At 41.6% G+C, this 15,161-nt stretch overlaps 1 protein-coding gene across 1 annotated transcript; it reads right to left on the minus strand.

The window, feature by feature from the left end:
• Nucleotides 1-886: 886 nt before the first annotated feature.
• On the minus strand, nt 887-14,545 carry LOC117257565 (cellular retinoic acid-binding protein 1). The gene is made up of 4 exons (XM_033627847.2): nt 14,387-14,545; nt 11,702-11,880; nt 10,825-10,938; nt 887-1,114 (listed from the first exon to the last, which is right to left on the minus strand). Exons 1-4 carry the CDS (start codon nt 14,454-14,456, stop codon nt 1,064-1,066), a joined length of 414 nt encoding a protein of 137 aa, XP_033483738.2. The 5' UTR covers nt 14,457-14,545; the 3' UTR covers nt 887-1,063.
• Nucleotides 14,546-15,161: the final 616 nt, after the last annotated feature.

The raw sequence follows: 15,161 nt of genomic DNA on the forward strand, positions 1-15,161 counted from the left end.
CTGCTTTTGCTTTTTAATGATTATAACAGTGAAACAAAGAGCGACCCTGCTGTACAGGAACCAGTGAAGGCTTTGCTGATACTGAACCAGCTGTGTGTCATCACAGTGTGCGCAGATGAACGTTGTTTGACAAAAGACGAAAGGGTCCAGGTGCTGTTCATCTGCACACACTGTGATGCCACACAGCTGGTTCAATATCAGCAAAGTTTCCCTTTATATTCATTGTCTTGTGTGGCGATCAGCAGTGATGTGGTGGTTCACTTTTACACTGTGATCTGTAGCCTATAGTTCGGCTTTAGCTTCTAACTATCTTTGTCTTTTTAACCTGTTGTTGCTGCAGAGTCAGTTTGACATCCTGGATATATCCTTCAAATACAGACTGTAGACCCCTCTGTCTGCTTCTCTCTGGAATCACTCTTTGATTTTTCCTAAAATGTGATAATATTTCTTCGTCAGGGAGTGCAGTTAGTTACAGTGTGAACAGTCTGTAACAGGGCAGAAGTGTTTTAAATCACACTGTTTTAGTGAAAACGCATGTGTTTGGAAAGTACTGAACATATGACTGGATAAATGAGACTGATTAAACTGCACAAGTTGTGTGAGAGTTTGTAAACAGATCTTTTGATATAATTTTGCTGCTGTAGGACTTGGTCCCCAGTGACTTCATTTCATTAAGAATGTTTGTGTTGTTGGATTCTCCGTACACCACAGAGGCATGCAACAAAAGCGAATTCTCTTCAGGAATTAAACGTAAGTAAGTGAGTAACTTGACATACAAATGGTCATTTTGTGGGTGAAGTATTCCTTTAAGTCTACATCTGCTGTTTCTTTGTCTGTATTACTGTCCCAGGATCTGAAGCATGAAGTCAACACTTCAACAAAAGCACATAATTTGATCGTTTAATTGCCAATGGTAGAAAAATTATATACAAAAAGGGGAAAGCAGTAACATCCACATGAAATTGTGATTTTTATGAAGATGCAAAGCATTGAATGTCAAAACAGATTATTTTTCCTCACACTGACAGTTGACTGACAGGAAATGGGAACTTGTGGACTTCTGCTATGCTCGTACGTAGATCCTTGTGCACACCACGTCATCGGCTCCAAAGGTCTGAAACGAGATTGAGTGGGAGAAGGAAAAAAATGCTTCAATTGAGTTTTTCTTGAATTGATCGTGACACTCATTTTCTATCTTTGAGAACATACACAGAGCGAGGTTCAGACCAGTGTAAATCCATTAAAATCACAACCCGTCTATTGTCTCTTCTCCAGTGCACAATGTTGTCCTTCACCAGGGTGACGTCTGACATTGTTCCCGGTTTCCTTACTTACAGTGAAATCAGTCATGTGACTCATAGGTTTGACATGAAGAACTGTTGAAAGAAGTCCCAGGGCTGTATTCACAAAGCTTCCTCATACAAAGAGTTGCGTCCGTGATGAAACTGAAAATTCTTAGAATTATGACATTTTCCTAGAATTTCCCCTTAAAATTAAGACTATGTCCTTGTAAAGAAGTTATTCACAGAGCCTTCTAGCCCTTAAAAGAGCTCTGTGAAAAACTGTTAGGAATAGAGAGGAGGACTTTTAAGAGTTTCTTAAAGAGAGGAGAAAATGGTGGGAACACAAAGAGGAAGAAGAAATATTTTCCAGACCATGAATAACAGTGAGTAAATGAAATGTTACAGATTAGATCATGCAGGAATAATACGTGTGGTTGATCTCATTAGGAAAACACACATTTCTTCATGCTCTAATGACAGAAATAAAATAATCACAATACTAAGATATTAGTAAAACTGGAAAAATCCAACAGTGTAGCAGTGATGACTTGAGTCTGTCTCAACCTTCCATCAGCAGAGTGATCACACTAACAATGACAACACTTGTACAGTCAGCAGTTCATCTCATTTCCACTGGGTGTCCACACCCTGCAGGCTCACAGAAGGGCGTGTCTGTGACAACCAATCACATCTGTTAAAAGAAAGCATCACACCTAGCAACAAGATCAACTACACCTCCTCACTAAGGTAAAAGTTTCTGTCCCTTCTTTGCTCAGAGTTGATCTGAGAGCTTTCCTAAATCACTCCTAAGCTAGAACTCCTTACTTAAAGTTTTTGGGCTAAGTTAGATGCTCTCTGAAAGGATTCTCAGAATGTTTGTGAAAATTGGCCCCAGGAGAGGAAGGAGGACTTTAATATGGCTGAAAAGTTTCTTAAGCAGAGGAGAAAATGGTGGAAACACAAAGAGGTCAGAGTAATATTCTCCAAACACTGAATGACAGAATAAATGAAATGCTATACAATTAGATTGTGCAAGAATAATTTAATAATAGTTTGTGGTTGATCTGATGAGGGATACGCACAGTTTCCACCCAACGCAATACTGATATAATGCAAGAAATACAATGATCACAGCACAAGGATATTTATAAACCTGGAAAAATGCAGCAGTGCAGCGGTGATGACTTGGATCTGTCTCAACCTTCCATCAGCAGAGTGATCACACTAACAATGATCCACTGGGTGTCCACTCCCTGCAGGCTCACAAAAGGGTGTGTCTGTGACAACCAATCACATCTGTTAAAAGAATACATCACACCTAGCAACAGGGTCGACCACACCTCCTCACTAAGGTAAAAGTTTCTGAGCTGCTCTGAGAAATTTCCTAAATCACTCCTAAGCTAGGACTCCTGACCAAATGTTTTTAGGCTAACTTAGGAGCTCTCTGAGAGTGTTCTGAGATTATTTGTAAATACGGCCCCTGAACTCAACAGAAGTATTTTGTAGTTAAAGGTTTAGTTCCGATTTTTTGAGGTGCAGTTGGATGAGGTACTTATTTAAAGTCTCCCAGTTTGGAGAAGCAGGCTGGAGTGTGACACAGGAGCTACACAATGTACTGCTGTGGAGGAAATTTGTTTAAGTGTACACAATATTTAAAATATTACACTCCTTTACCTTACTGTCTGACAGCGATTTCCATCGGGGAGCTGAAGCTATTATATCGCTCTCTTTAAAGTCAGACTCCACCGAGAGAAACAGTGATTTACCATCGCTTAAATCTCTAACTGTTTGTGTCATTGGGTGACTTTGATGTTTAAAAGTCGTAGTTCAGTCACACAGTAACACAAACTAACTGATGGAGGCAGTGGTAGACCAGCAACTATTAGTGATCCTACATGGCACGTGGTCTCCCCATTGACTGTCAGGTTAGGTGGGTTGGGCTTACCCAGGTGTAGAGCCTGTGTTAGTTTGAAAGGGAGTGTGCCAGAGTGATTAAGAGACAAATCGGAGCAGGTGTGTGACAGCAGTTGAGGAGAGATGTCTCTAAGTGCTGCAAGAGGGACATGTGGTGGAGTTATTGAATTATTGTCCACATGTTGAATGTCTACAAAAAAACTGTTAATGGAGTACTGATGCTAAGCAATGCCGGACCATGGAGAGCAAGCTGACCGAGTGACGGCTGTCAGCAAGACAACAGGTAGGCCCACATCCCCTATCTTCAGCCAGCGAGCCAAAATTACTATTTTTGTTAATGAAGGCCAGGGGCTTTGATGAAAGCACAGATGGGTACCTGAAGCCAAACAGTGATGTAAAGGTTAAGCGGTGAACATTTTCTGATTATAGAGTACACTTAAACTGTAAAATGCATTTTGCTGCTGCCCGCGTCCACAGCAGGACACTGCTTAGCTTCCGTGGTCGTACTCCGGCTGCTTCTCCAAACTGGTGGCATGCGGACTGGCATCGTCTGTATGTAATAAACTGACTACAGATAAGTACCCAAGTTAAGGTCACCTATAAGAATATTACCCGAGTAAAAGTCTTTACTGTTGTATAAAAAGTAATTTTACAATATTAAATGTGCACTGGGACACTTTAAAAACAGATGAAACTACGTCAGCCTGTAACGCTTGCAAGGACGCAGGACGATGAGCAGTTTGGTCCACAGAAGATGCTGCACGTCTCCAGATGTGGAATATAAAACACAACAAATGGCAACAGTGTACAGCACAGAAACACTAAGGTTTTCCTCCAATTTTAAGTTAATCTGAAAGCGAGGGCTTCATAACCACACTGCAGGGCCATGCCAAAGTAAAAACAAAACTGTATCAGTATATATTATACATAGGCTCTAGTGTGAACAGAAAGAGGACTGAGGCCCCATCAGAGCTGAAGTTGACCAGGAAGAGAACTGAGTCCTCTTTTAAATGAACTGACAATGTGAACACAAAAAGAGCTGAGTCCCTTTTCTGTTGGTCCACTTTTTGGTGCACTTTAAGAGGACTGAGTTTGGTTTGTTTAAAAGGGACTATATGTGAGAACACCCTTAAAGTGGACCAACAGAAAAGGGACCCAGTTCTTATTGTGTTCACTGTCAGTTCATTTGAAAGAGGCCTCAGTTCTCTTCCTGGTAAACTTCAGCTCTGATCGCTTCAGTTCGCTTCAGAGGGGTCTGAGTTCTCTTGGAGTGTTCACATTTGCGCATGAAATGCTGAGTCACTGCTCTGAGTCCGCTTTGAGGGCTAAAAAGGACCAAGTGTGGAAAAACACCCTTAAATCCCCGTTTCCACCGTGTAGTACGGTTTAGTTCTGTGGACAATAAACGAGGTGCAGACTTCCATCTGAATCACCAGTACTGAGGAAATGCAGTGAGTGCTGGACGGAGCAGTGAGTGACAACAACCCCGCCCACATTTAAGGGTACTGTTTGTGGTGGAAACGATAAATGGATCAAGGGTCTAGGTACCATGTCTGAAGGGTTACTTTGGTTCCATAAGGTACCATACTGAAAGTGTTTGGTGGAAACGGAGCTGAAGAGGACTGAGTTCGGTTGGTTTAAAAAGGACTTTATATGAAAACACCCTTAATGTTGTAGTTTGTTAATGTGGAGCCAATTTTAGATACTTGGTATACTACTGTGTAGGTCAGTAGTACATTTCTGCATCATATCATTTAATTGTGCATCTAAATGTTATTTTAAATCAACTGTAGCACTGGAATAATAAACTCCACTCAAGTATAAACATGTCATGTTTTCATGTTTAGTAGCAGCTAAATTTCTTCGTCATATTCTCGCTGCTTTGTTACATTTCTACCACTAACTGCCTAAACCGCTAATATCATGATCTTAATTTGACACAGCTGCCCGCTTAAGAGACAGACGTGACAAAAACTGAGATGAGAATGGGGAGGAAATATTGGATGCCCGGGGTTAGGGGGTGGATGTGTCCGAGCCCAAAGATTTATGGGAGTCCCAGGGGCGTAGCGTTATGGCCAACTGCAGTTCCACACATCATCATTATCTCAGGCCATGCAGCGCGGCGGGACGGGGGAAGCGGGGCAGTGCGGTGAAAAATGAAGCTGAGGCGACTCCATCTGGCACGTGGCGCGATGCCGAGGGAGACATTAACTGGAGGTAACACCAGGGTCCATTGGCATTTCTCAACAGCATGATCAATGAGACCAATTAAAGCCTGCAGGAGGACACACACACACACAGGCCTGGACCGCCAACACCATCATCACAGCCACACAGTCTCATCTGGCTCCAGTCCCATCATAAAGTAGCCCATGTAGGAGTGCATTTATCTTTAAAAAGTCAATATCCACTGGCTTAAAATGTAGAGTGAGTATATGAGGCTCCTCACATGGACAAGTAAAAGAGTAGTTTTTTATTCTCAGGCCTCTTCGCCTTTTTATTGTGGACTCTCCAAATGGTCTTTAACGTCCAGCCCTCTTAGATCACAGTGAGTGCACTGAGTCACCACATGTTGTCTTCATTAAGCTCCACATCCATCCATCCATCTCTCCCCAAGAGCCCAATCTCCTCATCTGCTGGCCGGCGCTTTTATTGAAGTTTATGTGCATTTCATTCTGTTTACACTGACGGATCGATCACAGTCCTCTGAACAGAGAGAAGAGGGACCTCGAGTTAGTAGAAGAGGGTATCTCTTCATTTTTAGTTTAGTTTAGTTAGACACTCAACTTGTTTTGTTCAGGGGCCACTTCTGCAAAATGACAGGAGTCCAGCGGCCACTTAATAAACAGATAATAATTGTAAGTATTTATGATAAATGAATTGCTGGTTTTCAGCTGTTCAACATTTGCTGTCCTCACTCATGTTTGCAAGAGGCAACATTAAATCTAAGCAGCCTCACACAGGTCAGGTGCACGACACTGGGGCATTTCTAAAGCCCCTTTTACACAGATCCGGCAACAGGGCCGCTACAGAGTCCCTTCTTTATGCCACCTTTGCATTTTTACATAGAACCAAACAACCATGTCATGTCTTTTTGAATTTAATGAGGGGTCTATTTTGAACACAGGCATATTTCTAAGATGGCAATCACTTATAAAGGCCCATTCTCTTCCCAACACATTAGACAGCCCACACTCTTTATGGGTTCTCCACCTCACAGGACCCTCTGTCTGCCTGCACTGTCACCACTGTGATGCCAAATTACATTTTTAGGGGACCAAAATGTTCCAACTTTCTTGACTTGACTTGAAAATGCACTGAAATAGTAACAACTGGGTGACGCCTTTACTCAGTGAATCTGAGGTTACGCCATGCTTACATTTCCCATAGATTTTAATATCAACTAGATACTGGACCCCAAGATGGTGCCTATTCATTCCAATGGACTTGCTCACCTGGCACATACACCAAACCATACTCCAGCTTTACTCCTGCAGTATACAGCCCACAGAATATTTGCAGTAGCATTTCTCTCACTGGCACCACCCATGAGTTTCCACTTGGCTCATAGTCTTAATCTTGTCACAGTGTTTTTTAATCACTTTTCTCCACTCTAGAAAAGTTCTGCAAATATGAAAACTTCATGGATCAAAAATGCAGAATAGACAGATTCATTATTGACTCTGTTTGCAGTTCAAGGTGTCCTGTCAACAGTTTTATGTCGTGTTCACACCAAAAGCGATGTGAATTTTTGTGTCGTTCGTGTTGACCTGCTTCATGCCCACGTGAAATTGCTGAATCGATGAATAAACTTCTGTCAGTACGTCCTTGGCATCGTATGTCCCTGGAGGATGTCAATGCTGATTGGTTATCATGGCGCGAATTGGTCGCTGAAGTTCAGATTTTTCAACTCTTGTGAAAAAGCATGATTCAAAATCACGCTACTTGCTTCATTCGTGCCGCTGAGTTTACAGATTTTGTGTCATTTGCGTCACGTCACACTGCGTTACATCCATCATGCTGCCCGGCAGATATTTACGTTTAATCACGTCTTAATGTTGACTTAACATGTAATTACCTCACACAAATTGGTTTATTTGCGCCTGGCATGAACACAACATTACAGATTTCTCCTTTATAATGGTGACTTATGGAGAAAATGTTTTTTGGGCCTCGAGGGATTTTTTTGCTGCAATACCATGAGTGGCCACTGGGAAAAATATGCTGCAAGGCTGAGTAGCGTTCCCAGAGGGCCGACATTATCTAACCAACGTTAGCCTGGTAACCATGGAAGTGACTTGTCAATGGACGGTACCAACCTGTCATTCAAAGAGGCCATGCCCATAATAATGCAGAACCTTAAGCCTTGATATAATTCAAACAGGTGAGATATATAAAAAATAATAATAAATCACACTTGTACATTTGTCATAAATTGAGAAATTAGCTATAGAGACCCAAACTGTTTTATTTCTTCTGTAAAGTTGGGCATTTAAACACGGGGGTCTATGGAGGTTGACTTTTGGAGACAGCCTCAAGTGGCCATTAGAGGAACTGCAGTTTTTGGTTTCATTTTTTTAGTTGGTTGCTGCTGCTTGATTTAAATCAAAACTTTTGTTAACAGAATTTCATAGAAACTTTAAACTGGACTTGATAACTGGGGGATGTGAACTTCTAGTGATGTCAGCCTCCAGATTACTATTAAAATATTTCACAGTCCATTTCACCTCAGAGCCAAATATTTCTGCTTCAACATCATTCAAATCTTGAAATCTAAATGGTGCGTTAAATTGAGGTTTAATATGAGGGGGAGTTTTTGTTTGAATGACACATCAGGCCTCTCCCTCCTCACTGGTATCACATTAAAACTTATGAACTTTCTTTGAAAATAAAAATTCCAATGATTCAACCCCACATGCCGATCAGATTACAGCCTATCACTCCAACGTGGACAGACAGACGTCCACACCCTTATCTTGAATAAAAACAGATTTTGTTCCCTGTTTGAGTCCAAATTACAGCCCCTCTCAAATGTTTTCCTGATTGCCTCTCTGCAGAGGTGAGTCACAGTCAGTAAAGATATCCGCATCACAGCCAAACTGGACTCTGCTTTGTTGTCCATCTGGCCTATAAATCCAAACAGGCCCAGATGTTGACAGAAAAAAAACGGCTCTGTCTCAGTGATCGTGCATTTCCAGGAACTGGAGGCAGACGTGTTTCTGATGAATGCAAGACCACGAAATGTTGTCTAACAACAAAAGCATGGCAGTGAAATGTTAATCTAGATTTCAAAGGAATACATTAAGTTTCCCTGAGGAGCCCCCGAATGCAACAAATAACTTGCATGCTTTCAACCTTTTGTGCGTTTTTTCTTCCAAAAAAACAAAAGGCACTTTTGCTGTGTCTGGAAAACCTCTCTATTAATATGATTTGCTGTCAATGTCTTTTTATTTCTTGACAGGAACAAATAATGAAACTAAAAAACAATGCATCATGATAATATGCTCTCTCTCAGATGCAGGCATGTTTATCCACACCCTCATTTGGCAAACGAAGGAAATACAAGAAATAAATGGAGTTTCTAAATGGCCATGGGAGCTCGGAACATTTCTGAGGAACTACGTAGCATTTTTGGAAAATATTGACCAGATCATTTAACATTTTCACATCTGCTGTCACCATCTAGTTACAGCCTCTCTTGACCATCTGTCCAGTTCTAGTTTGTTCGTCTGCCATGATTCTTTCGATATGTCCTCCATCATTGGGAAATAAGCTTTATTTGATTCCTGGCAGAGAGTTAGACGATCAATACCACTATTGTGTCTTTGCAGAAAATATGAAGCTATATATATCTTGCTTGCTTATACAAAAAAAGAGCAACAATGAAGGGCTATCTTTATAATTCACTGATCTACAAAACATTTCTCGATTTAATTAATCAGCTTTTGGTCTACAATATGTCAGCAAATGGTTGAAAACAGCCCTGACGTCCAAGCTGACGTCTTCAAATGTCTCATCTAATCTGCTCAACAATCCAAAAGCCACAGATATTCAGTCTACTATCATGAAGGATTAGGAAAAACAGAAAATATTCACATTTACTTAAAAACTTAATGTTGCTGGTAGGGTGGATTTTGTTACCCTTGGACATAGTCTTTATGCTAAGCTAAGCTAACCACCTACAAGTGAGTGCTGAGAGAGAGAGTGAGTTACTGCCCCAAGCAAAGGAGTTCAGGTATCTCGAGCATAGTCTCCGTCTGAAGTCGTCGAAATCAAGCGCTTGTGCAGTGACTTGCAGCATCAGAAACCAACGAACGGCCGGTTGCCATTATAGTTTAACGGTGCCAGGGGGAAATGTGGTGGGACAAAGATGAAAATTAAGGCGGCAAAAGTCAGACTGGGACGAGTGGGAGTGGTGGTGGATGGGTCAAACAAACACAGACTTTCACCCAAGAAAGTGGTGTTCGCACCTCGCAAGATTATAAAGCCAAACCCTGTTCTTTTTTCCTAAACCTTGTTGTTGAAGAAAAAAAAAAAAAGTCAATTTGCATTGTTGTAACATCAACAACCAACACACCCAGGGTACCTTGCGCGTTGTATGTGGACGTGGAAAGTCCATGACCATAATATCAATATGTGACGAGATCGAAGTGAGAATATGTTTGTATCTCGGGGTATTGTTCACGAGTGAGGGTAAAATGGAGCGTGATTGGTGGTTTGGTGCGGCATCAGCAGTGATGTGGGTGCAGCGCTAGACCTTTTTAGGTAAGGAGGGAGCTGAATCAGAAGGTTTCAATTTACCAGTCCATCTACGTCCCAACCCTCGCTTATGGTCATGAGCTTTGGGTAATGACAGAAAGAATGAGATCGCGGATACAAGCAGCCAAAATGAGGTTCCTCTGAAGGGTGGCTGGGCCCAGCCTTAGAGATAGGGTGAGGAGCTCAGACATCCGGAGGAGAGCTGCTGCTTCTTTGTGTCAGAAGGGGCCAGTTGAGGTGGTTCGGGCATCTGATTAGGATGCCTCCTGGGTGCCTCTTGTTTTCAGTACATGTCCAATTGGTAGGAGGCCCTGAGGTAGACCCTGAACATGCTTGACAGATTATATATCTCGTCTGGCCTGAGAATGCCTCAGGATCCCCCAGGAGGAGCTGGAAATCATTCCTGGGGAGAGGGATGTCTGTAGTACTGTGCTCAGCCTGCTGCACCAGTGACCCGGCCCCAGATAAGCAGATGAAAATGGATGGAGGTATGAGAGAGGTATCAACCCCCTCCTCAATCTCTTGCCAAAAAAAGCAAATGAGCGCACTTTTCAAAAGTGTTCTATTCAACAGTGTTTCTGACGCAAATTGCGGACTGTCCCTTTAAATAATCCATTGTCTCTTATTGGCAGAAAGAAAGGTAGAAGCAGGAAATGTCTCATGTGGTTTAAGACATTTGGGAGCCAAAATTTTATTGAAGAAAACACAAAGAGAACTACTTACTTTTTTATAGAAAGACAAACAAAAGAGATGATCCTGAGGAGGCACATGTGGACCCATAAAGGCTTTGTACATTTGATTAATTCTCTTTTATTTTCTCACTATATTACTACTTACAGTAAATTTAAAAAAAAAAACAACTACTCACCAGTATGAGTTCGTCCCCGTTGAGTTCTCGGGTCCAGAAGGTCTTCGGGCCGTTCCCACTCAGCAGAGTCTGTTTGCAGTAAATCTTGTTTTCTGTTTCCCAAGTGGCCAAACTCTGTAGAAAAGCATCATGCTAATGAGGTTTCCTTTGTTTATCCCCTCAGTTTCACCTGGCTAACAGGACATCGGCAGTAAAGCACAGTGATAGACGAGCGATTGATGGGGACACTGTGTTTATCTCTTTGTCAGACTTCAAGGGAGGCTTGCATTTTTTTAGAAGAACTACAGATTTTTTTTTAAAATAGTGCCTTTTAACAGACTTCCTTGCAATTAGTTTCCTTTAAAAAAGTGTTGTTTTTTAACAGAGACATTGCTGCGTTTCCAGTTGGGATTGTGCCCCCAAAGTGGGTATTTTAAGCCAAAACATGACTCTTTCTAACCATAACCAAGTGGTTTGGTGCCTAAACATAACCACACATTTACCACAGTGTTGTATAATTTAAAGTTTTAATGTATATGCAACATAAAAATGGGGGTTTCCAAAGTCTTAGACAAAAACCCCAATGACCCTCTCTGCATTTGCCAGGTAGAGATGGTCATCGGTGTTGAGTTGCATTTTGGGAAATGTAGGCTCTAGTGTTTTTGGAGTTTAAACCAAATTAAGGACTAAAAGTTGGTATATATCTCATCTTCTACTTCTGTGATTTTGACCATTCCTTTTTTCAATTCATCTCTCGCTAGGACGTCGATACACCTGAGTATCGTGATATTATGTTTACTGTATTGATCCTCAAAAATATTGTATAGATTTTTAATTAATACTTTACATACAAAGATTTGCGGCAGTGGCTCTTTTTTAATTAATTTAATCAGATTACCTTACACTTTCTGCCGTCCACCGTCTCCTCATTAAACTCCTCTCCAATGTGGAAGTTGATCTCCGTGGTGCGGACTGTGGTAGAGGTCTTGATGTAGAATTGCTCGTCGGTCTGCCTTATCTCAACATGGGGCTTGGATGCAGCCGTCACTGCTACCCTCCTCAGCATGGCGTTCACACCTGAAAACACGCACAGAGCTTTCTGTGAGTCTGCAGTATGAAGATAAAGTAGGGCTGATGAGTCTGAAGTATAATAACCTGATGTACAAAATAGGACTGGGTATTGTAAAGGGATACTGATACCAATAGAGTACTTAGTTCCCATACTGGAGTCATGTGTAGTATGGCCATACTTATAAACGTGTTGGTGGTGTCTCTGCACACTGAACGGCCAAACCCAACACTTGACTTCACCACACCATAGATTGAATGTGTTTTAGCCGCTGCTGCGGGAGTGTGAGCGCCACACCAGATCCATGGGACAGAATCCATTGGCCACACACGTACGCACATACACTGTAGTAAATATATGAAACCAAATGTAGCAATACTTCACTTTAGATTTCATAACACATGAAGACGTGATTTACTTTGTAAGTAATGAGATGTAACCCTTCTCATTACCCTTACCCTAACACTAACCACCTCTCTTTTAACATAATACTCAATAGCTACTGATAGCTAATTGTTAACCTAGCATTAGCATAAGTAATGAGATGTAGCCTTTCCATTACCCTTACCCTAACATTAACGTAATACTTCATAGCTAGCTAATCACTAAGTTAACATTAGCATAAGTAGCAAAATGTAGCCTTCCCTTTACCATTACTCCAACATTGACCGCCTCTCTTTTAAAGTAATACTTTATAGCTAGCTAATTGCTAACTTAGCAGTTTTGTCAGCACTTCTGTCGGGTCCATGTCATTGGTTCAACAGCCCATTGGTTCGACATCCCATTAGTCCGACTGTCTGCGGTGCTGAACGGCTTGCGGCGGGCGTATGGTGCGCCGTGACCGGCTTGAGGTGGAGCAGGCTCACGGCTTATGTGTTTGTCACTTTCTTTTTCATTTTAACCCACACCATGATCTTTTCCTGACCCTAACCAAGTGTTTTTTGTGCCTAAACCTAACCAGACCTTAACCACAGGGCATCATGATGATTTCGGAACGGACTTCAGAACAATGAGTTTAATATGGTCGAACCAATGGGCTGTCAAACCAATGGGCAGTTCCCCTTCGGTCTCTGGGCCAAGAGGGGCTGTTCGTGGACTGACGTGTAGGTTAAGATGGGTGAGTTTAGCTAGAAGGCGGGTCATGTAGCTGCTCCAGCTGCAGTTGAACCTACTTGACACACAGTGACAGTGCTAAAGGTTAGCATCATACAGCTACCAGCTTTAACGATAGAGTGGAGCCGTTTTGGTTTCAGTTTGAGTTTGTTAGGACCACGTAACTTCTCAGTGTCCAATGTTAGCAGCAGCTGCTGGAACTGCTCCGGAGATGGCAGCAACAGAAAGTTTGTTGATCCAGCGGACAGTTGGGACGTATTGAATTCAGACCCGCGGTGCTAAAAGGATCAAATGTAGGTATCGTTTGACTGGAGATGTTTCGATACTACTTGGTACTGGGTTAATTTGATCTTTAGCTTTAAGCTATGGATTACCGACATGTAGCCCAAGAACAAAACTACTTTTTCCCACCTATTGCCACCAAGCATAAAAACTACTTTCCCCATATTTTATCATCTGACTTTGAATTGTGTCACCTCATATTTCCTGTCTGCCTCTGGCGCCAAAAAGGTGTTAAGAAAAAAAAATTCTGTTTCAGACATCAAAGTTGGCGTATTTACCAGAGGAATGCGTACAGGTATAGTTATCCACTGTGAAAACAAATCACTTCTTAGCTGTCAGAAGATTTTACAGTATTGGTTTTCATATATAAGAAAAGATCCTCCAGCAGCTGCGACTTAGATTGTTATCAGCAGATGTTGCGAATATGGAGGGTGCAGTGACAAGGTGATGAGGGGCAGGAATGCTGCTTTGTTTAGCTCTCCTGTAGATCATGATAGATTCTGTCCTCCGAATGAGCGGAAGAGCTATTAACCCTCTCTGTCACACAGTTACAGTGCAAACAATCAGAGCAGAGAGCACCTCAGTCTGTTTCCCGTCCATCACTCACATGCAGCGACTGCTCACAAGTTTGTTGTCTCGTACTGTAATTAAAACCAGGTCCACTTTGGAACAAGGGGTATTAAATTTGTCTCATGCAACCAGACATCCATATGGAGAACAATTAAAACTGCAGCTAAAACCTGAGCTGTTGACTGGTGGAACAATGGCACAAAAGATCACCTTTAATTGGAGATATTTTGTGTGAATTTAATCAGATTTATTCGTCTGTTGCCATCATATAAAATGCTTTCAATGTACATTTATTTTCTCCAATATGTACCTCAAGTTTGACACATTTTGTAAATTTTATTTGCAGTTTTCTTTTTCTTGTGCAGTTTTTTAAAATGTCAACATCAGTCAACTCTGCATGCATTTCAAAATAAACCTTGATTGCAGTCTATCTATATTCCAGTGCAGATAAAAGACCCCTTTCATGTTCACTCAGTGGATTAATTCCAAAAAACCCTCTTGTTATATCACATTCAAAGCTTCACAGGAAAAAAAGTGAATTATTCTCACCCAGGGCTTTGAGCAGCTCATCAAAATTCTCGCTGGTTTTCATTTTCCAGGTGCCTGCAAAATTGGGCATTTTTCTTGTGGGGTTGTGAATGTGTGTCAGCCTTTCGTCTCCTGTCGTCTGTCTCCTCCACTCCCTTTTCTTCTGGCTATTTTTCTCCCTCCTGTGCTCCCTCCCTCTCTCCCTCCTTCCCTCCTCCCTGTGTGCAATGAACCCACACAGCAGACCAAGCCCCTTCTACCTCAGCCTCCTCTCCCACACATTAATGACACACACACACACACACTCACACACAGACACACACGTTGTTCTTATTGGAGATTCATCTTAATGACAGTGCTTAATTATGGTTCAGCTCATCTGATCTGAGGTTTAGTGGAACTTAATGGTGCATTTATAGAAATATTTCTTTACATATATATATATATATATATATATATATATATATAAGCATCAGTCTTTCCATCACAGATGTCTCCTTTGCACCCATAACTGAATATATGGAGGGTTCAGGACCTCGTTTTAAAGGGTCACTCCACCCCAAAAACACATCTTCTCACTTACCTTCAGTTGTATCTCTTCGTGCACATCATATTATTTGCCCGGGTTTTCAGATATCAGTCTGGTGCTCCATTAAAAATTCAACAGCTACTTATTTTTTCCAGTCGTAGTGTCGGAGTTAAATCTACAGACCTTGTCTCTTTTTATTTGAAAGAAAGTAGCTCCAGTAAAAACTTTACACAGTTTTTATGGGGACACGGTGCTGCAGATGGTTTT

This window comes from Epinephelus lanceolatus, chromosome 2, assembly GCF_041903045.1.
Source record: "Epinephelus lanceolatus isolate andai-2023 chromosome 2, ASM4190304v1, whole genome shotgun sequence".
NCBI classification, from domain to species: Eukaryota; Metazoa; Chordata; class Actinopteri; order Perciformes; family Serranidae; genus Epinephelus; species Epinephelus lanceolatus.